At 38.5% G+C, this 23,151-nt stretch overlaps 1 protein-coding gene across 1 annotated transcript in view; it reads left to right on the forward strand.

The window, feature by feature from the left end:
- The window catches only part of LOC126199052 (modular serine protease-like), a 310,593-nt gene that overhangs the window by 101,699 nt on the left and 185,743 nt on the right, over nucleotides 1–23,151 (forward strand). Inside the window, exon 2 of the mRNA XM_049935760.1 lies at nucleotides 10,350–10,407. Coding sequence (XP_049791717.1) covers nucleotides 10,350–10,407 — 58 coding nt within the window. The remainder of the gene's footprint in view (nucleotides 1–10,349; nucleotides 10,408–23,151) is intronic.

Consider the following 23,151-nt stretch of genomic DNA (forward strand, 5'->3'; position numbering starts at 1 on the left):
GACTCACCAGGAATGTCATGTGGTTTGGAATCCACATTAAACTATAGTTCCTCTTTCTCAGTTTGAATAAGTGGGATAGATAAGGGACATAAGAGTTGCCAAATGAGCTGCATACAATTATTATACATCTTCTTACACCTTGCCAGTAACAGACATTCTGTATATTGTGCCACTAATTACAAGTCTAAATACAATGTATAAGTTTGTGGCCATATGAACAATATTTATTGTTTCCCTGACAACTTTTCCCTCACTGTTGCTACAAAATAAATTTATTCTCACATATATAACTACACGTTTATAGTTCCTGCAATATTTGTCTGGAGATCCTTCATTTGGGTTTAGAATGTGAAACTAACAAGTATCACCGTCACTGATATACCTAAAGCTTTTGCAAAGACTGTGTCCAACATTGACCTTTAGTGAGTTAAACCAGAGTTTACCCATAACTTCATTCATGCCATAAAAAGGAATGCTGTTAACCCCAATAAAGTCAATCCATTGGAAATTAAAAATCCCATAACAAACTAGGAACCATATCACCTGCATGTAAAGCTGATGGAAACACTAATGAATTGAAGCATCTTTTTTTAAAAAAAAAAAAACATTTGTAATGTAGATATTAAGATACTTATTTATGACAAAGGTAAGAAAGCAAAAACTGTAGGTATGTTAGTAGATTATACACATAATTATATGATACAATATTATTTTATTATTCTTTGTTTGTACCTAAGTTTGTGACTCTTTGGCCTTTCACTGTGACTTCAGGTCATAAGTTAATGTAATTTAACAAATAACAATAACATCTTTAAGTATTAATAAATTTGCTGTTGTATGTCTAAATGCTAATTTACTTATAATTTCTTCAGAATCTAGTTGCACTGGAAGATCACAATGAACCCTCATTAGAATGAGACCAATAAGTCTTTAATTTCCCATTTTATTTCTGACTAGGTGAATATCTGGCATTGCCTGGGTATGTATTTATTACAATCTTCTGTAAGCCCATCTCCTCTTACCCTTTACCCCAACCATTTGCTCCTCTCTCATCTCTCTCTGAGCATCTGCTCCACCCCCATTGGCACTGATAACCCTGTAGTTTAGTCCCTTTCTCTCCAAACCAACCAACCATCTCTTTTCTTTTCTTTTGTTTCCTGCATTGCTGCAAGTGTTGTTCATTTACCTTGTGCATTGCTTTGTTTAGTTTTGCTGTTAATGAAATAACTTTCATTAGTATAAGTAGGGTCATGATAAACTGGCTATTTTCCAAGGTGATAAACAGTTGGTATGCTTCAGCTGTGACATCTCTACTAGCAGTGACTTGAAGTGCCCCAAGTGTTGTGGTTACTGCAGGAAGCATTTCTCAAAATCTTTTCACAGCCATTAACATTTCAGCCCACTGTATCTCACAAAGGGTGATCAGCATTGAATGAGGTGAATTAATTTCATCCACAAATTTCTTCAGTAGGTAGACCAGAAGTGGAGATCATCAGAAAAGTTTACTACACTATTTAAGATTCTGATACAGTTCTGTATCATCATTATCTCACATGAATGCATTAGAACCTAAATTAAGAATATGCACCACATACTGTGTGAATCATACTCTTGTGTATTGTTCTGCTATTGCTGTTGTTTGCCTCTAACCAGCTGCTCATCGCTACAGTGCCATCAGAGCCTTGCACAGTCAGTTTGTCCAAATCCAACTCATGAGAGGTGGTTACAGTCTTCATTGACAATGACTGAGCTGAAACTTCTTATACATAGATAAAGTCAAGAAAATCACCACTAACAATTTATTTTCGAGATGAGCAGTCTTCATATGATAAGCATAACACTAGTTATTTTTGCTGTAGTATGTATTAGGCTTTATTAGCCTTTCCAAGCAAAAAAATGGAATAATGCTCTAAAATTATCATTATTATCGAAAAACTGTTAGAAACCAACCTCAAAGAAGATCAGTTTGGAATAAATGTAGGGACACCAGAGGCAACACTGACCCTACGACTTCTCTTGGAACGTAGGTTAAGGCAGAGCAAACCTATGTTTATAGCATTTGTATACTTTGAGAAAGCTATTGACAGTGTTGACTGGAGGGTTCTGAAATTCTATAAGTGGCAGGGGTAAAATACAGGGAGCAAAAGACTGTTTGCAACTTGTACAGAAACCATACAGCAGTTAGAAGAGTTGGGGTACAAGTTACGGAAGCAGCGGTTGAGAAGGGAGTGAGACAGTATTGTTGCCTATCACCAATATTACTCATTCTGCATATTGAGCAAGCAGTAAAGGAAACCAAAGAAAAATTTCGAGTAGGAACTAAAGTTGAGGGAGAAGAGAGGTTTACTGATAACATTGTAATTCTGTCAGACAGCATAGGACTTGGAAGAGCCATTGAACAGAAATGACAGTGTTTTGAAAGGAGGAGATAAGATGAGCATTAACAAAAATAAAAGAAGAATAATGGAATTTGGTCAAATTAAATCAGGTGATGCTGAGGCATTTAAATTAGAAATCATGTACTTTAAGTACATGAAGCATGGACCTTGCCGTTGGTGGGGAGGCTTGCGTGCCTCAGCGATACAAATGGCTGTACCGTAGGTGCATCCACAACGGAGGGGTATCTGTTGAGAGGCCAGACAAACATGTGGTTCCTGAAGAGGGGCAGCAGCCTTTTCAGTAGTTGCAGGGGCAACAGTCTGGATGATTGACTGATCTGGCCTTGTAACATTAACCAAAATGGCCTTGCTGTGCTGGTACTGCGAACAGCTGAAAGCAAGGGGAAACTACAGCCGTAATTTTTCCCGAGGACATGCAGCTTTACTGTATGATTAAATGATGATGGTGTCCTCTTGGGTAAAATATTCCGGAGGTAAAATAGTCCCCCATTCGGATCTCCGGGCGGGGAATACTTAAGGGGACGTCATTATCAGGAGAAAGAAAACTGGTGTTCTACGGATCGGAGCGTGGAATGTCAGATCCCTTAATCGGGCAGGTAGGTTAGAAAATTTAAAAAGGGAAATGGATAGGTTAAAGTTAGATATAGTGGGAATTAGTGAAGTTCGGTGGCAGGAGGAACAAGACTTTTGGTCAGGTGAATACAGGGTTATAAATACAAAATCAAATAGGGGTAATGCAGGAGTAGGTTTAATAATGAATAAAAAAATAGGAGCGCGGGTTACCTACTACAAGCAGCTTAGTGAACACATAATTGTGGCCAAGATAGACACAAAGCCCATGCCTACTACAGTAGTACAAGTTTATATGCCAAATAGCTCTGCAGATGATGAAGAAATTGAAGAAATGTATGACAAGATAAAAGAAATTATTCAGGTGGTGAAGGAAGATGAAAATTTAATAGTCATGGGTGACTGGAATTCGTCAGTAGGAAAAAGGAGAGAAGGAAACATAGTAGGTGAATATGGATTGGGGGGAAGAAATGGAAGAGGAAGCCGCCTTGTAGAATTTTGCACAGAGCATAACTTAATCATAGCTAACACTTGGTTCAAGAATCATAAGAGAAGGTTGTATACCTGGAAGAATCTTGGAGATACTAAAAGGTATCAAATAGATTATATAATGGTAAGACAGAGATTTAGGAACCAGGTTTTAAATTGTAAGACATTTCCAGGGGCAGATGTGGATTCTGACCACAATCTATTGGTTATGAACTGCAGATTGAAACTGAAGAAACTGCAAAAAGGTGGGAATTTAAGGAGATGGGACCTGGATAAACTGAAAGAACCAGAGGTTGTAGAGAGTTTCAGGGAGAGCATAAGGGAACAATTGACAGGAATGGGGGAAAGAAATACAGTAGAAGAAGAATGGGTAGCTCTGAGGGATGAAGTAGTGAAGGCAGCAGACGATCAAGTAGGTAAAAAGGCGAGGGCTAATAGAAATCCTTGGGTAACAGAAGAAATATTGAATTTAATTGATGAAAGGAGAAAATATAAAAATGCAGTGAATGAAACAGGCAAAAAGGAATACAAACGTGTCAAAAATGAGATCAACAGGAAGTGCAAAATGGCTAAGCAGGGATGGCTAGAGGACAAATGTAAGGATATAGAGGCTTGTCTCACTAGGGGTAAGATAGATACTGCCTACAGGAAAATTAAAGAAACCTTTGGAGAGAAGAGAACCACTTGTATGAATATCAAGAGCTCAGATGGCAACCCAGTTCTAAGCAAAGAAGGGAAGGCAGAAAGGTGGAAGGAGTATATAGAGGGTTTATACAAGGGCGATGTACTTGAGGACAATATTATGGAAATGGAAGAGGATGTAGACGAAGACGAAATGGGAGATAAGATACTGCGTGAAGAGTTTGACAGAGCACTGAAAGAACTGAGTCGATACAAGGCCCCGGGAGTAGACAACATCTAATTGGAACTACTGATGGCCTTGGGAGAGCCAGTCATGACAAAACTCTACCATCTGGTGAGCAAGATGTATGAGACCAGCAAAATACCCACAGACTTCAAGAAGAATATAATAATTCCAATACCAAAGAAAGCAGGTGTTGACAGATGTGAAAATTACCGAACTATCAGTTTAATAAGTCACAGCTGCAAAATACTAACGCGAATTCTTTACAGACGAATGGAAAAACTGGTAGAAGCGGACCTCGGGGAAGATCAGTTTGGATTCCGTAGAAATGTTGGAACACATGAGGCAATACTAACCTTACGACTTATCTTAGAAGAAAGATTAAGAAAAGGCAAACCTACGTTTCTAGCATTTGTAGACTTAGAGAAAGCTTTTGACAATGTTAACTGGAATACTCTCTTTCAAATTCTGAAGGTGGCAGGGGTAAAATACAGGGAGCGAAAGGCTATTTACAATTTGTACAGAAACCAGATGGCAGTTATAAGAGTCGAGGGGCATGAAAGGGAAGCAGTGGTTGGGAAGGGAGTGAGACAGGGTTGTAGCCTCTCCCCGATGTTATTCAATCTGTATATTGAACAAGCAGTAAAGGAAACAAAAGAAAAATTTGGAGTAGGTATTAAAATTCATGGAGAAGAAGTAAAAACTTTGAGGTTTGCCGATGACATTGTAATTCTGTCAGACAGCAAAGGACTTGGAAGAGCAGTTGAACGGAATGGACAGTGTCTTGAAAGAAGGATATAAGATGAACATCAACAAAAGCAAAACGAGGATAATGGAATGTAGTCAAATTAAATCGGGTGATGCTGAGGGAATTAGATTAGGAAATGAGACACTTAAAGTAGTAAAGGAGTTTTGCTATTTAGGGAGTAAAATAACTGATGATGGTCGAAGTAGAGAGGATATAAAATGTAGACTGGCAATGGCAAGGAAATCGTTTCTGAAGAAGAGAAATTTGTTAACATCGAGTATAAATTTAAGTGTCAGGAAGTCGTTTCTGAAAGTATTTGTATGGAGTGTAGCCATGTATGGAAGTGAAACATGGACGATAACTAGTTTGGACAAGAAGAGAATAGAAGCTTTCGAAATGTGGTGCTACAGAAGAATGCTGAAGATAAGGTGGGTAGATCACGTAACTAATGAGGAGGTATTGAATAGGATTGGGGAGAAGAGAAGTTTGTGGCACAACTTGACTAGAAGAAGGGATCGGTTGGTAGGACATGTTTTGAGGCATCAAGGGATCACAAATTTAGCATTGGAGGGCAGTGTGGAGGGTAAAAATCGTAGAGGTAGACCAAGAGATGAATACACTAAGCAGATTCAGAAGGATGTAGGCTGCAGTAGGTACTGGGAGATGAAGAAGCTTGCACAGGATAGAGTAGCATGGAGAGCTGCATCAAACCAGTCTCAGGACTGAAGACCACAACAACAACAACAAGTAGTAGATGAGCTTTGTTATTTGGGCAGCAAAATAAGTGATGGTGGCTGAAGTAGAGAGGGTATAAAATGTAGATTGGCAATGGTAAAAGATGTGTGTCTGAAGAAGAGAAGTTTGTTAACATTGAATATAGATTTAAGAGTTAGGAAGTCTTTTCTGAAAGTATTTGGTATTTATCAATGTGTGGAAATGAAATGTGGATGATACAGAGTTCAAACAAGAAGGCAATAGAAGCTTTTGAAATGTAGAGCTACAGAGGAATGCTGAGGATTAGATGGGTTGATCACATAACTAATGAGGAGATAGTGAATAGAACTGGGAAGAAAAGAAATATGTGGCACTATCTGGCTAGAAGAAGGGATTGGTTGGTAGGACACATTCTAGACATCAAGGGATCACCAGTTTAGTGATGGAGGGAAATGTAGGGGGAATAATTGTAGAGGGAGACAAGAGATTAATGCAGTAAGCAGATTCAGAATGATGTGGTTGCAGTAGTTGTTCAGATATGAAGAGACTTGCACAGGATAGAGTACTATGGAGAGCTGCATCAAACCAGTGGTGGAACAGAAGACCACAACGACAACAATAATATGTGCAGGCTCATTTATTCCAACTTCTCCAGAATCCCAGCATTCTCTTCGGACTATTTCTTGTCTTCCACACAGAAGAATTTTTTTCACAATAGTTATTAATCTTTTTCTGTTCCTTGCAGTGACTTTACTATTTTCTACATTTATCATCTCCATAACATCCAGTGCCTCACCCTCCACAAACGTTTCAAAATTTGCTGCCTGCTTGACAGCTGATTTTTGATATTTCTTATTGCATTCTAATCAAAGCTCTCAGAAGCTCTCTTCAATTTAGTAAATGGTTTACTAACAAAGCCTCCAAGGACTTGAAGACAACAACCACTGTGCATTTTTAAAAGTAAATACCTACTTTGCAAAATGCTCCCTGCATGATGTTTCAGTATGCAAGTCATAAGTGTCTGGTAGTCAAATGATGCTGTAAAGAAAGCTGCTTCTTGCCAGTGATTGGAAACTTGAAAGTGTTTGGTGGGGTCCAAAGCTCTTTTAATGCTCTCAGTTTTTCCTCACCATTGGTTCAAGGATGACTGAAATCTCTCCCAGTATCATAATATATGAAAATAGCTGGAGACAAATCACCACGGCTGTAAAAGGAAGAAAATAATTAAGATCAAACACTGAAATGACAACAACAGGCATACATTTTCAGTGATATACAATTACCTATAGGGATGGGTTGATAAATCATAGTCTGTTACTTTGTTACAGTGTTCTCTCATGGATATTTGTGAGAGACACTTTCTGAAATATAGGGATGATTGATAAATCACAGTCTATTACTTTGCCAAAGCATTCTCTCGTGGATATGTCTGAGACACACTTTCTGCAATATTTGTGATTGTTGCACAGAATAATGCATAACTATTATGGGGTGGCACGTGTCGAAAATAATGCGTGTGACAAATTGCAAATTCAACAGTCATACAGGTTCTCTATTAACCACCATCATTAGCGCAGTTTTGGTATCATTGGAGGATCACCCAAAATAATCTCCTACAACTGATATTGCAAACAGATGTATAGCTTTTCTTAAAGAAGTAATGGTGGCAATACTGCAACAAATGTACTATACGCCATGTTTATATAATTTGTATTCGTTTTTTAAATTAAGGCTCAAAATATTCTGTTTTAAAAGAGTGTTACGAATTGTTAGAAATTCCATGTCCAGCACAGAGAAAGTCTGCTTTCTTTCTTATGGAGAAGTATTTTGGTAAGGTTTTATGAAAGGGCAAGTTTAGAACTTTAATAACATTGAGTTTAAATTTTTTGAATATCTGCGCTTTATGCAGTGTGAATTCAATCAAAATCAAAATTTTGTACTATTTACATAAAATATATTTTAAGTTTTGTAGCATTTTTGTTCCAAACCTGTAATTTCCTATACCTAAAAACATGCATTTTAGAGAGAATACACTTGGAGAACAGATGGGAAATCCATAGGATTTCCTTCTATGTTGCTTAAGATTGATTGTTGCTATCTACAATCAATATGGCTGATATATAGTCTAACATGTCTTGAGGCCTGAGTCCCATAATACTGCTTGGAACTTGTAATCTCCTCCTCCCACAATTTGTTGTTGTCACTGTCTTTATGGTTAACTCTTGTAATAAGTTACGAAAGGAGTAAGATTTACAATAAAATTTTTACTTATCTTCATTTCTCATAGTTGGTTCCAGTTCTTCACGTCTAGGACCTGATTCTTGGAGCTGAAAGTTTCATATTTTAGAATCTCATGGTTGCAATTGACATAATTAACTTTGAAGAATTGCTTACACTGTATTTTTTTGTTTTCACAAATATTTTATTCTCTCACATTTTTCTATATCACACTGTCTTTTGAATTTTCACATTAACAAAGCCAATATTATATTGTTCCTGCAAAATATAAAAACACATCCGATCACATCGGAGGCATGCCCACTACTACTTCATTCTGCGGTAGTAATGACATTCCAAAGGGTTTACAAATTTTATTGACAAATGAATTTCTATTAATTTATATTACTATTTTATAAATGAATCCGTAAAAAAACATAATAAATAGCATCAGATTGCATAATTAATAACAGAAATTTTAAGTGTGCCAAATATTTCTTAACTTCAAATGTTTCTAAAAAAGTAATTTCAATTGTACATACAGAGCAAGTACAAATCAATCATAGGAACGAAAATAGAGTAATTACTTTTTATACATTTTAGTGAGTAATATAACACAGAGTGTACAAAATCATATGAAATTTTTTAGAAAAACAGCTGAGATAATATTATCCTATTCAAAATTCGAAAATATTTCCAGTATCGACTACTTCTGTTGAGGAAAAGTAATGCTACAGGAGGGTGCCCGTGTACAACTTGTCAATAGAATTCAAAAGTCTTCATGATGAGTATGTCCAGGGTTCTTCCATGTATACAACCTTCTTTCATGATTCTTGAACCAAGTATTAGCTATGATTAAATTATGCTCTGTGCAGAATTCTACCAGGCGGCTTCCTACTTAATTTCTTACCTCCAATCCATATTCACCTACTACGTTTCCTTCTCTACCTTATGTTTCTCTGTGCATCATTTCTATCACAGGAAGAGGTCAGAACATATCACGTGCTGCAAATTTTGTCAGCACTGAGTAAGGTCTTCCCTCATTCCCTGTTGCAATATTCCACATCCTAGGGCTCCAAAAGTGCTAACCCCTTCCCTCTCCACATACTGAACAGCTCACGTCTCAAGAAAAGTTGGGCTGACTATAACTTAACTTGCTTTTAACACTGTTAGAGATACTTTTCAGCCAATAGACAGCCAGCATTTTGGTGCAGCACCTGTGGGATCGAAACTTTGTCTTCAGTGAAGACATAGCAAGAAATTACACATTGAGAGTCTGGAAAATAGGGTAACCATGTGCAGAAGGGGGAAGCTGTTGTCTGCCAAAAAACCCACTCACCTGACAGTCATTTACAAATTTACTTCTGTCCTCTTCATCCCATGGACTTAAGCAGTTTGAGGGGATTTCCTAGGTAGAAAATCCTCATGCAGTGAATTCTTTCACTGCTGTATGTTTGATATTTCGATCTCTCTAATGTCTTCACATTTGTTAACATGCTGGATTCATACTGAGGACAGTTAGGGTTCAGTAACTATCTGGCCATCTGTATTTGGGTTTTGTGTGGTTTCTGCATATCGCTCAAAGAAAATGTTGGGGTAATGCCTTTGAAAAGAAATGGACAATATCCATTCCTGTCAATCCTCAATCTCACAAGGTTCTCCCTTTTTAATGACCCCATTGTCAGTAGGAGATTAAACACTAGTCTTCCTTCCTACCAATAACTTCAATGGGAGAGTGTGTGTGTGTGTGTGTGTGTGTGTGTGTGTGTGTGTGTGTGTGTGTGTGTGTGTGTGTGTGTGTGTGTGTGTGTAGTACATGACACATAGCATAGCTGTATGTTTTTAGAAGTTTTATGAGGAGATTGAATGAACAAGGACTGAGTGGCATTGAACAATTCTTTATTCATCATGTTTTATTTGGTTGAGTAGTGTAAGCTTTTTTCCTTGTATTCACTTTATGACTTTAATCAAGCACATACTGATTAGAGGATAAAATTATTTTTATTTTATTTTCTTCCTTGTACACGTGGCTGTAGTTACCACAGACAATTTCCTGTCAGATTTTCTCCTCTTGTTGCCAATTCTAAAATCATACACAAATCATTGTATTGTACCAATTGTTTCAAAGTTACAGACTTCAAACATCTGTTGAAGGAAACTGGAGTTGTAGTGTGGTTTGTTTGCCTTGGGCCTTTTGGTTGCCTACATTTCTTTAAATGTACCAGTTTTCCCAGAAAGTAAGTTTGTGTATAAAATAACTAGCTCAAGTTTCCATTTGTCATGCTATTAAAACTTTGTATGCTTTTGTATTGATTTGCCACTGAGAATGTTTCTCAATTTTTTACAGCTTACACGCACGTGTCTGACGCGGCTGTAACTCACGTAAAGAGAGCAACAAATTGTGGGTTAGTATTTTGATACAATAATTGATGTATTGTGTTTTTATATGAAATCTGAACTTTAAATTTCCTCATTGGACTTTTTTAAACTATAGAGAGGAGACTGGAACTAAGAACCTGGTTTGGTTGCCCTGTAATATTTAGAATATGAATGTACTGGAAGTTGGAAGCATAATGATGGATATTTTGAGCATTGGTGCTAAGAAAAAAAAGTTAAATGTGGACACCCTGGAATAACAGTGTGTGTAATTTAGATATATTATGTACAAGGTGGCTTCTAAAAGTATGTTACACTGTATTATGGCAGGCTGAGTAACTTCTATTGAATGCTGCTGTACACTTCAAAATGATACAGGTACATGACGCAATTCTGCAACACAGTCACCTAGTTTCTGCAAACAGACTACCAGTCATTCAGTTCCTTGATGATAGAAATCTGCTCCTCACTGGCAAAGCTATTAGAGAAATACTATGTGATAACCCACATTGTCTGAAAATCTGCGATAGCTGTGAATCGGTTCCTTGATTATGTGTACACCATTGTGTGTTGTCAATATTGATGGCCTTTCTTCCCAATCAGCATCACCTGTGTTGTGAAGCCTTGATGAAGTTGTTGGCACTGTTTCACTTTGGGTGGTCACTATATTGTACAGCGTGCCCATGAAACAATGTGCCAGTTATAAATTTTAATAGTAGTAACTGTAAGAGTTGTAGAGTTTTGGTTAAATGTCACAATTTATGAGTAACTCACAGTTTTAGATAAGCAAATGTACAAGTACTCATATTTTGTTCTCCTGCTAGCACCACCTACACAAAATGGGTACTCCTGAGTATAAAGTGTTTCGTGTTGTGCAGTTTACGGAAAGTGAATCTGTAATTTCAGTTCCACATGCATTTCATTTAAAGTTTAATTGTGATTCCCAATGTGACAAAAACATCTACTGATGGTATAGTCAGTTTGAAATGACTGGATGTGTATGTAAAGAGAAGAACATGGAGTGACCAAGGAGTCTATCAGTCTCAAGAGGATGTTGACTATGTCAGAGCATCGTACCTTGGTAGTCGTAAGAAGTCTGTTTGGAAAGCGAGTCTTGAAGTTCAGCTGCCAAATATGACAGTGTGGAAGGTTTTAACAGAACCTTTACATAAGTATATCTGAGCTGGATACAGGTGTTACACACTTTAAAGCCAGATAACTATGGTGTATGTTACAAGAGCATAAGTGGAATGTTGCAGTGGGAAGATGACTTCCTTGATCATGTGGTGTTCAGTGATGAGGCGACTTTTCATCTAAGTGATAGGGTAAATACCCATAATGTTAGTATGCATTTAAAGTTGGTTCTTGGAAGTTTAACAGACTTTCTCAGGATAGTTTGTCTATCTTCAGGGGCCTTCCAGTTCAGTTCCTTCAGCATGTCAGACAAGCCAGGTGTCTGAGAGCAAAATACTTCACCCAATACTTGGGCTGTACTTGGACTTACGGTGATACTTTTACTGCAATGAAATCATTATTTTTTGCAAAAAACACTGAAGCAAATTTGGGAATTTGAGTCTCTGGGGAAAATGTGAAATGGGTCATTATTAATTAAAATGTCCTCTACTACCAAGTTTACAGATTTTCAGGCATAAGATAATCTAGGTGACATACCTGTGACCATCACCCCTCACAACATTGAATAATAGTCTGAGGAATCATATTCAACAAAATCTGAAGAGCCAAAGAGATGCAGGAGCTCCAGACTAATATCCAGTGGTGAGGCATATATTTTATCAGACATTTACAAAAAGGGCCCAAGGATAATCACCTGGATGCAGGTGCTTTTATCTCAACCTTTGAAGGGAGTGTCGTACCAGAGAAGGTTAACATCATTGTGTACAGATGTGATGTGCAACTGTGTGTCTTACAGCCTATGAGGTGCTTTAAATGTTTGCGCTTTGATCATATGTCACTCTGCTGCATGGCAGACCCAAAATGCGACAGTTGTGGACAATCACACCACAAAGGTAGTCTATGTGAACTTTCATCTTTGTGTGTCAACTGCACAGAACATCACACTCCTCATTTGCCAGTTTGCCCAGTTGTCAAGAAAGAACGGAAAATCCAAGAATACAAATCTGTAGACCATCTGTCATATACTGAGACATAGAAGGAATACAGATGCCTATATCCTAAGGATATGATGACTAGTTATGCTAACATCATGACCACCCTCCCCTCCCCCCAGGCACTCTATCTCAACCTTCCCAAACCAGATATCCCATCACCTTCCTCTCCCATGATTCCTGCAATATCTTCTTCGGTAACAACTTCCCATGCAAGGTTGGGGAAGTGTTCTCCTTCTTAAACAGCTACAGGCAACAGGGCTCTTGGGCTCCCCCTCCCTGGCAACCCCCAGACTGGAGGCCCAACACCAAATGATGGCTGAAGGAGAAATGGGCTTGGGTCCCAGTGCTGCCTGCTCTTCTTCTGTCCCTGGACTCGATGCAGACAGCCCCTTGAACAGACCTTGTCCATCAAAGGTTATGAAGAAAAAGAAGAATAAGAATCAGGTAAAGGCTCCTCGAGTGCCTCAGAGCCACCCTGTCTCCTTCCCCCCATGCAGTTGGATTCTGAACCAATGTTTGTGGATATAGTTCCATTGTCCCTGATCACAGGCAGTGATCCTATGGCATGACCACTCCTCCAGCCCCTTCACGCCTATCCTGGTCACCACTAATGTGATCGTTCAGTAGAATTATAATGGGTACTACAGGCATCTGCAGGAACTATAGCACCTTATTTTCTCTTCTTCAGTTGATTGCATTGCTCTCCAGAAAAATCACTTCACTGGTGACCATTTTCCAGTGCCTTGTCATTATCATGCACTATGTCAGAGCTGCACTAGTCTCAAGAGGGCATCTGAAGGGGCCTGTACTTTATTTTGTACATATATGGTGAATGAATTCCCCTTCGTACATCATTATGGGCAATAATAGTGCAGTTGGAAACAACCTAGTAATTAATGTTTGCAATGTTTATGTATCTTTCGGCAGGCCACTTACTTATGTTGAGTTGACCATATTAATCCAACTACTTCCCACCCCCAGCTCCCCTTTCCTTTTGCTTGGAGACCACAGCACACACCACTTTCTGTGAGGGAGTACCACTTCATCTGATAAGGGTCTTCTGACTGACGAGCTTCTCACAGATCATTACCTGTACTTCCTCAGTGATGATTCTTCTACCCAATTCAGTGCAACTCCTGGTACCTTTTCTCCTGTCACTTTAATGATCTCATACCTTAATCTTGTAGTATTGCTACATTGGTCACTACATGATGACCTATGTGACAGTGACCACTTTCCAGTGTTCCTGTCATTTCCTTGCCACCACCAGACAAATCAACCATCACACTGAGCCTTTGTATCAGTTCATCAGGTCTTGCAGAACACCTTGTGATGCAGTCTGTGACAGCATTTACATTGTCTTCCTATGCATATCCAACTACCTTTCTGTTGCAGAAGTGACAGGTTAACGACATCCCCTTATGTTTCACTTTCCATCAAGCTGAATTCTATAATGAACAATGAACTGACAGGAAACTACTTCCAGCTCTTACTTTGGCCCACAACACACTCCCAGGCCCTGATTCAATTCACAATCAGATGATTCAGCACCTAGATGTTCCTCAAAAGCATTATCTCCTCAGGTCTTCAACCATCTTTGGCTCAAAGGGCCCTTCCTCTCACAATGGCAAGGTAGCATAATTGTCCCAATCCTTAAGCCAGACAAAATCTTTTGACAGTTACTGGCTGATTGTCATGATCAACATACTCTGTTAGCTGCTTGAAAGAATGGTTGCCCACAGATTATGCTGGATTCTTGAATTTTGGGAACTTTTGTCTCCATGTTACAGTGAAAAAATGCTGAGATGGAAGAAATTAATGTAAATTAAGGCCAGATGGGTGGCATGTTGTAGTGCTAGTTTTTACCTTTGGAGATTTGAGAAATGGTGTAGTTTCTGGGAGGGATGAACCACAAATGACCATCTGCTTAAGCTGTAAACAGCAATCTGACAGGCTTTTCCTAAAAGCCAACACCTTGTCACAGATGTTTGGTGACACCAGGTTTCTCACCATCCATGACTGGGGCTTTCAAGACCCTCTATCAATTTTTATTTCTCAGTTTCTATCCCAGCAGTTGTTCTGTGTAATCTGGGTGTTGCACTTTGTTGAATAGTGGGCTCTCTTGACTGTAATGGACTGGATGGAAAAGCTTTGGGTGGGTGGGGCATTTCCTGTCATATGCAGAGCCCTGGGGATGCCCACCTGCTGATTTCCCTGTCCCCTTTTGCTTTTATTATTGATTGTATGGAAGATGTCCATTACATTTTTAGACTTCTTACTTTCACTGTTATGAATCTCCTGACTACATCAGAAAATGTCCTCAGTGGATGTCTCTACTTCTGGATGCACCACTAATAGATCAAGGGACTGATGATCTCATTTAGTCCCTTACCCCCACAATCAACCAACCAGCTCTAATGTCTTGAATTTTCTCCTTGTGGTCATTTCATGACTCATATCTGGGAGGAAGTAAAATGTTATTGGACTCTTCCTGGAAAGTACTCTCTCCAAATTTCAGTAGTAAGCATCTCTGTGATGCAAGCTGCCTCTCTTGTAGCATCTGGCACTAGAATCCTTTGCGCATCTCTGTAGTGCTCTCATGCAGGCTAAACAATCCTGTGATGAAGCACACTGCTCTTCATTGAATCTCCTCTATCTTATCTGTCAGTCCTACTTGGCAAGGGTCCCAAACTGATGCAAAATACTCAAGAATTGGGTGAACAATCACTTTATAAGCTGCTTCTTTAGTGGCTGAATTACATTTCCTTTAGATTCTTCTTATGAATCTGTCTGGCATCTGCTTTTCTACTATTTGTTTTCTGTGCTGTGTCCTGACATTGTGTACCCACCAATATATATATTTTCTGCTGAAGCTACTATAGCGGGTGTGGCTTACCTGGATATGTTGCAAGAATAGCACTTTGTCCAATTTGAAGGTGAACCTAAAACCTGTATTTGTTTAATTGGATGGATAAAAAAAAAATCTACTCACCAAGTGGGGGCATAACACACACATAAAAGATGGTTATAACTGCAAGCTTTCAGAGGCAGTGGCTCCTTCTTCAGTCAGAAAGGTTGAAGGGGAAGGAAGAGGGATGAAGGAAAAGGACGGAAGAGCTCTAGGAAAAGGGGTAGATTTTGGGAAAGTTACCCTGAACTGCAGGTCAGGAGACTTACAGCATGGGACAAGAAGGAAAAACTGATTGTTGCGGACTGCATCAGATGAGATTTGAAAACATGAGAGCTTAAAGGTGGAAGACAGGGTAAAAGACAGACAGAGATTACTGCATAAACATCATGCATGAGTTAATAAGAGTGAAAAGCTAAGTGCATTGCACGTAACAGAGGTGGGAGGTGGGTGGTGAAAAATAGATAGGTAATACAATGAACGATGTAGAAAAGTAAAACAGAGTGAAGCAAAGAGTAGTTACAGTGAAAAAATGCTGAGATGGAAGAAATTAATGTAAATTAAGGCCAGATGGGTGGCATGTTGTAGTGCTAGTTTTTACCTTCGGAGATCTGAGAAATGGTGTCTGGAGGAAGAATCCAGATGGCACATGTGGTGAAACAGGGGCCAAGGCCACGACTGTCATGTTGTAGAGCATGCTCTGCAACTGGATATTGCGAGTTGCCAGTATACACCCACTGCCACTGCCCATTCATCCTAATTGATAATTTGGTGGTAAGTCATGCCAATGCAGAAGGCCAAACAGTGTTTACATAACCACTGGTATATGACATGTATGGGCTACAGAATGCTGTTCTAGGTGTGGTGGGCAAAATTTCAGACAGAATGGATCTCATTTCAGGGCATGATTTTAGGAAGTCATGGGCCTGTCACAGTAGCTGATTAACACATTCCAGATGACGATAATACTGTCGCCAATGGTATGCTCCGAAGCTGTTTTGTCGAGGAATCGGCACTACCAGGATTCAAAGTGATGGCCCAGGAAATCTGCTTTTTAACAATGCTGGTGAGGTAATTAAGTGCAATGAAGGCTGAGTGAGAATGGTGATTTGTTGCTGTAAAGAGTCTGAATCCCAACAAATATGTTCGCCTCAGATGCCTAAGCTGTGTGGGAGGGAATGTTTGACATGAAAAGGATAGCAACTGTCAAAATGTGCATGTGCATGTTCTGCCACCACTTAGTGAGTAGATTTTCTTAATCTATCCAATTAAAAAAATTGTCAGTAATTAATTGTTTTCATTGTTATAAAACTTGTCTTAGGCATTTCTTTTTACAAGAGTGACTGAACGTTAAAGTCCCAGAGCATTGGATTGCTCATGGTTTTTCTTTGGTCTCCATGTTCACCTGACTTCATACCATGTGATTTTTTTTTTCCTTTGGGACTTTATGAAAGACTGTGTCTACGTTCCATCAACATCAAATGATTTGCCAGGGTTGGGACACAGAACTGGTGAGGCTAATGTTTGATTAATCTGAACCTGAATGAAATTTTCACTCTGCAGCGGAATGTGCGCTGTTATGAAACTTCCTGGCAGATTAAAACTGTGTGCTGGGTTGAGACTCAAACTTGGGACCTTTGCCTTTTGCAGACAAGTGCTCTACCAACTGAACTACCTGCTCTTGTCTGTGAAAGGCAAAGGTCCTGAGTTTGAGTCTCAACATGGCACACAGTCTTAATCTGCCAGGAAGTTTCAATCTGAATGTGTTAACCAAAGTGTGGGAATAATTTGATTTTAGGATGGAGGTGTGCATTGTAACTAAAGGTGCACATATTGAACATTTGTAAGAAAAACTAAGTTAATTTATGATCAAGATATAATAGAGGGAAACATTCCACGTGGGAAAAATATATCTAAAAACAAAGATGATGTGACTTACCAAACGGAAGTGCTGGCAGGTCGATAGACACACAAACAAACACAAACATACACACACAAAATTCTAGCTTTCGCAACCAACGGTTGCTTTGTCAGGAAAGAGGGAAGGAGAGGGAAAGATGAAAGGATGTGGGTTTTAAGGTAGAGGGTAAGGAGTCATTCCAATCCCGGGAGCGGAATGTGCGCTTCCCTTAGGGGAAAAAAGGACGGGTATACACTCGCAAACACACACATATCCATCCACACATATACAGACACAAGCAGACATATTCAAAGGCAAAGAGTTTGGGTAGAGAATAAATTAAAATGTTTTGCTTCATGCAGCAGTTTTCCTGCATGAACAGTGAAAATGTAGTAAGTGATAAACTTTTTCTTTCATCATTTTGTGGGGTTTTTCAGGGAGAAAAAGTTTCACAAAGATTTTAAATTATGTGTAAAGTTTGTTTGCAAGTCTCAGAGTGCTCCCACTCTCAAATACTGGATGACTAAAGTATGGGTATTGGCACATCATGCATGTACACTACTTTTTCTCCCCCACCCCTTTGCTAGGCAGGTGGTTCTTACCACCACAGCAATTATTTCCAGACATTAAGTAATATGCATACTGCATTTGACTGAAATCAGTTTAGTGGTCTAAGAAGAGATGTGGAATGTACATACATACATACATACATACATTCATACGTACATACATACATACAAGTACTTTTACTTCTGTAATAGGTATGGATGTCCATAATTTTCAATGAGATCTGAGTTTACAATAGCTTCCCTGCCAAGTATGCCCTGTTTGCTACAAATTGTGTGCATATGAGATTATGCAGGGTATATTAAAAGAACTCATGTTTCCATAAAGGCTATATGCTGATTGAAATAATGAGCTTGGTGAAACACCACCTTTTTAAAAGTTTAAGTAAAAGCATACAGGTAGAAAAGGGGTAAACAAAATAGCACTGCCCTCTAATCTTAGTTTATATGGGGGTTAAATATCTTAACAATAAGATACATTTAACAAAGTTACTGTACTAAGAGAATACATTTGAGCTATAATTGATCACACTTAAAGCTGTGAATGTTACCTGACTATATAACAGCACATGAGGCCATGTGAATGGAGTATTACAGTAGCTGGCAGGATAATATTTATACAGGTCAAAGGCCACCAAAGATATGTGCTGTGCAGTCATAGATTCTACCTTGAGAGGGAAACACACAGTTACATGAAATGCTTGCAGTAAAATCAATTGTGGAAGCAGAATTAGCAGAAATTTTAGTGACATCTATGTACTGGGAGGATGGACTCACCATATTGTGTAGTGTGGGAACAAGAAGACATTAATCACATTACACTCTTTGCCAGTGATTGTAAATCTCAGTGATTGTAAATCTCAGTGATTCTGTCAGTGTCAGTGTCAGTGTCAGTGTCAATGTCAGAGTCTGTCAGGGGTGTGTGTGGGTGGTCATGAAATAAATACCACATAAAAAGTAAGGAAATTAGAAATAAAAGATAAATAACAAAACAGGCAACGTTGAAGATTGTCCTCAAAGTGGCAGGCCTTGTGTGAGTGATGCAACTGTTGATCATGTTTGGCAATCATTTCAATGGAGTCCGTCTAAATCAACTCGTCAAGCATTACGTGAACTTCAAATGCTGCAAGCAAGTGTGCTGAAGATTCTTCATGAAAGGCTTAGGTTTAGTGCTTACAAAGTGCAAATCATGCAGGCTTTGCAAGCAAATGATTTGCTGACACATGCTGAATTTGCAACTGAGATTCTCAACAGGATTGTTGGTGCAACAATTACTTAAATCGCATATGCTTTACTGATGAATCCACCTTTCATGTCAGTGGAATGGTAAATAGGCATAATGGTCATATATTGGGTTCAGAGTCTCCACATGCTACTGTACAGTTACAGCGAGACACTGAAAAAGTAAATGTCTGTTGGGGCCTCATGCATAACAAGGTTTTTGGACCATTTTTCTTCACAGAAAAATCCATTACTGCTAACATTTACTTAGATGTTTTGCAACAGTTCATTGCCCCACAGTTAGAAGAATATCAACCATGGATAATTTTCCAGCAAGATGGAGCACCCACCCACTGGACTTTGAAAGTGTGTAATTTCCAGAATGAAACATTTCTGAATTAGTGGATTAGAAGGAACGGTCCAACAGCCTGGCCACCCCACTCTCCAGACATTAAGCCCCTTGACTTTTTTTTTTTCTGGGGCTATATCAAGGACAGAGTCTTCATCACACCACTTGCTGATATCGACAAACTGAAGGCTAGGATACAAGCTGCTGTGGGTACTGTGACAGAACACATGTTATGAAACACCTGGCGGGAACTGGAATACTGCCTCAACATTCTCCGAACTACCAAGGGAGCACATGTTGACGTTTACTAACGTAAAAAAAAAATCTAGTAACACTAACCTATTTAATTGCATCAAATGTAAATTATTATGTCAAAAGGTTATTCTGTAATAAATTGTTATAATCAGGGCAAGACTTTGTGCTCACCCTGTATTTCAATGGAATTCTGCAGGTACATAAATGATTTTTCATTTTTCACTGAAAGAGGTGACTATTGGGAGATAAGGGTTGCTACAAATAGCTGCAACTCTTGTGACAAAGATCCTGATATGTACCCTTAAGGCATGTTACGTTGCCCTGCTGCATTGTAATGAAAGCTGAAAGATTTATCTTATTGCCAGTGTCCACTTTCCAGGCCAATGTAATTTGAAAGCACAGAAAGGAGGATATCCTGCACTCCTGTGCTCACTGAAAAACGCAGTCCTCACAGTTTACTTTAGCTCACAGGAGAATATGCACTGATGTGGTACAGTTTTTATTTGAATAGTAGTGGGGCACAGAAATGAAAGTACACAAACTGTGTGTAGACAGTAATTCAGTGGTGCCAAGAAAGCCACTGAGAAACAATAAGCAGAAACGGGCAGTGCGTCTGACATGCTGTAGAAACAGTCACAGCAAATGCGTACAGAGTTCATACAAGTTAACCAATAAATGGAGACCTGAGATGTAGCAAAAGTTTTCTTCTGTACTAAAATAAAACTTTAAAACTATTGTTTTTGCATTAAAATATTTACCAAAAACTGGTTGCAGGTGATGTAAGGAGTATAACAGCATACAATAAGACTAAAACCTTGTTCTGTCTGAAAACAGCAAAGTATGAAACTAGACGAATTTTTGTAGTGTTTCCACAGGTAACTTGAGTGTAGCTTGGGGCAACATATAGGTTTTATTTGATAAAATTTGGATCATGGAAAAAAAGTATCTTCATTTAAAATTTTAGGGTCTACTCAGCTTAGTAGTTTGGGTATGATACAATCCTCATGGTGTCCATAGATGGTGCTGTTAGTTTCATGGGATACCAAAAATGAGTAGTTTACACTGTTAGTATTTGTTACTTCAATGACAGAAGTATTTTCAGAAGTTTGTCAGTGACAGAAGTAAGCACTGCACTCATATGTTTACAAATGCAAACTAACACTGAAGTTACTTGGTTTGGATATACAAATTTACTGATTTTGCTTTGTGTATTGAAAATGTAATGAAATTGCTTTGCCTCTTTTGACAGGTTTTATTTATATTTGAGCTATTGGCTAGAAAAAATGAATTTACTGAATCTGCTTTGTGATTTGGGTACCTACTTATTACATTTTGATTTTGTTTTGTTTATGAATAAAAATGCCTGGAAAATGGTAAAGTCTTTTTGATACATTAGACCAGCTAAGAAACTGCAGGATTTCAAGAATCCAAAAAGATCATCAAGTGAGACTTACAGCAGCTCAAGAACATAATGCTTTAACTTGCTCTTTGGAAACTCCTCCTGAAAGTGAGGCAAAATGTGACTCTGATCAATAATTATCTTACTCCTGACTACATATTACAAAGTAGAAGTAAGTTGTCTGGCCATAGATACTTAATGCTGCCCATGCAAAGCCGGGTGGGCCGCTAAATCTTTATTCAGTAAAGGATATCATTTTCATAATTTAAAATGCTCTCACTGTTACTAGATGATCATGTTAAATGAAAATTGTTTGTTGGAAAAAAATTCTTAGTACTGGTGAGTTACTCAGATAAATGATATGCAATTAATGATTGTGTGGTAAATGAAATAATAAAAAATAGTTACAGCTGTGTAAAAAATGTGTTCCTGAGACTGTAGTTAGTAATTTATCACTGCTTTGTCATATTTCTTTACATACAAGGACTTCTACCACTGAAATTGTACAACAAATAAAGTTTTATAATATTCCCTTTCAAACAGTAGTGCCTAACAATGTTATTTTATAATTTTTAGCAGCTGCTCTGAAATGAACTATCTCCCTAGAAAACTCAACAGTACAGCATGTCCCTGATTTCAAAATTAAATATCTTGAAAACTAAGATCAATAGATGAGCACAAGAACAGGTATGTTTATTGTGAAAGCTATAAGAATTTTATACAGAAGTTTCAAAATAATTTTGAAAGGCTACCAACAGAGGGTGCTGTATGCTATGCAGTTCATACAATATCAGCACGTATAATTAAACTCATTCTCCAAGCAGCCTTTGCATCACATCACAATCTTTTCTGATGTCTACCACTCAAAGTACAAAGGTGGTGCAAAAGAACAATGAAATTTTCCATCACATCATGTAGTCTCTTGATGGGAACAGACTCAGATGCCACACAGACTGCCAAATCAAGCTCGGCCACCAGGATGGGGTGATTCCGGTAGACAGTGTCTATAAATGTGTTCCACAAAAAGAGTCGTACGGAATCAGATCAGGTGAATATGGAGACCAATCCATGCCTGCACCAGTAAAGTTGCAATAATACCATGCAATGATTCTGTTCCTGAAGTATTCATCAAGAAAGTGAAACCTGTGATTGATGCAGTGTTGTGGCTGGTTGATTCCCCAATGCTAGTGGTGTGGTGACAAACTGTTCCCTAATTAGAATGTAATGTTCACTAGTGATAGTATTTCACATGAAATTAGGGTCAGCAATGCCTCTGCTGCATACTGTAGGCCAAACAGTAACTCTGGGAGCATACAGTGGCTTTGCTTCACACAACTGGGGACATTTGGAACCCCAAAATTGCTAGTTTTGTTTATTCATGACTCTATTCTGATGGAAGTGTCATGTGAGACAGATGCTGCTAACATCAATCCCTCATTATCAGTATTTGTGAGAATCTGGTTCACAGAGTCAGCCCTCTGTCACACAGCTCATACTGATACAGCCTGGTAGCTTTGTATTTTGAATGGAAATCTGTGAGGGCTGTGTCCCAGTATTTTCTGTATGCTGGAATGCTTCAAACCAGTCTCTGCTTCAATTCTTCAGACAGATTTCCTTGTATAATACACTCTTTGTGGAACATCCACAACTATTGTTAAATTTTTAATGAGGAATAAATCCTCTCCAGCTGTGCTTGACTACTCATTTATTTGGATAAAATCATACACATAACTTGGGTTTCAGGATGTAAATCCCATCTGCAGTCACTTGAAAAAGAGATTTACATCCCAAAACAGAAGACTTGTCAATTACAACTTGAGCAAATTTATTCATTATGGGAAAAAAAGGATATCTGTGTATTTTGCTGAATAATTTGAGGAACAATGATTACATTTTCAGGAGTAACTACAGTTTTCCTAGGGCCAGCAGTCCATGCTGAATCATCAACCAACAGTGCCTGTCCATTGGAATTTGGTGAAGAACTTACTGATGGTTTTCACTTCAGGTCCTTCTGGAACTTTAAATGACGTTTGAAAACTGTACCTT

This window comes from Schistocerca nitens, chromosome 8, assembly GCF_023898315.1.
Source record: "Schistocerca nitens isolate TAMUIC-IGC-003100 chromosome 8, iqSchNite1.1, whole genome shotgun sequence".
In the NCBI taxonomy this organism is placed as follows: Eukaryota; Metazoa; Arthropoda; class Insecta; order Orthoptera; family Acrididae; genus Schistocerca; species Schistocerca nitens.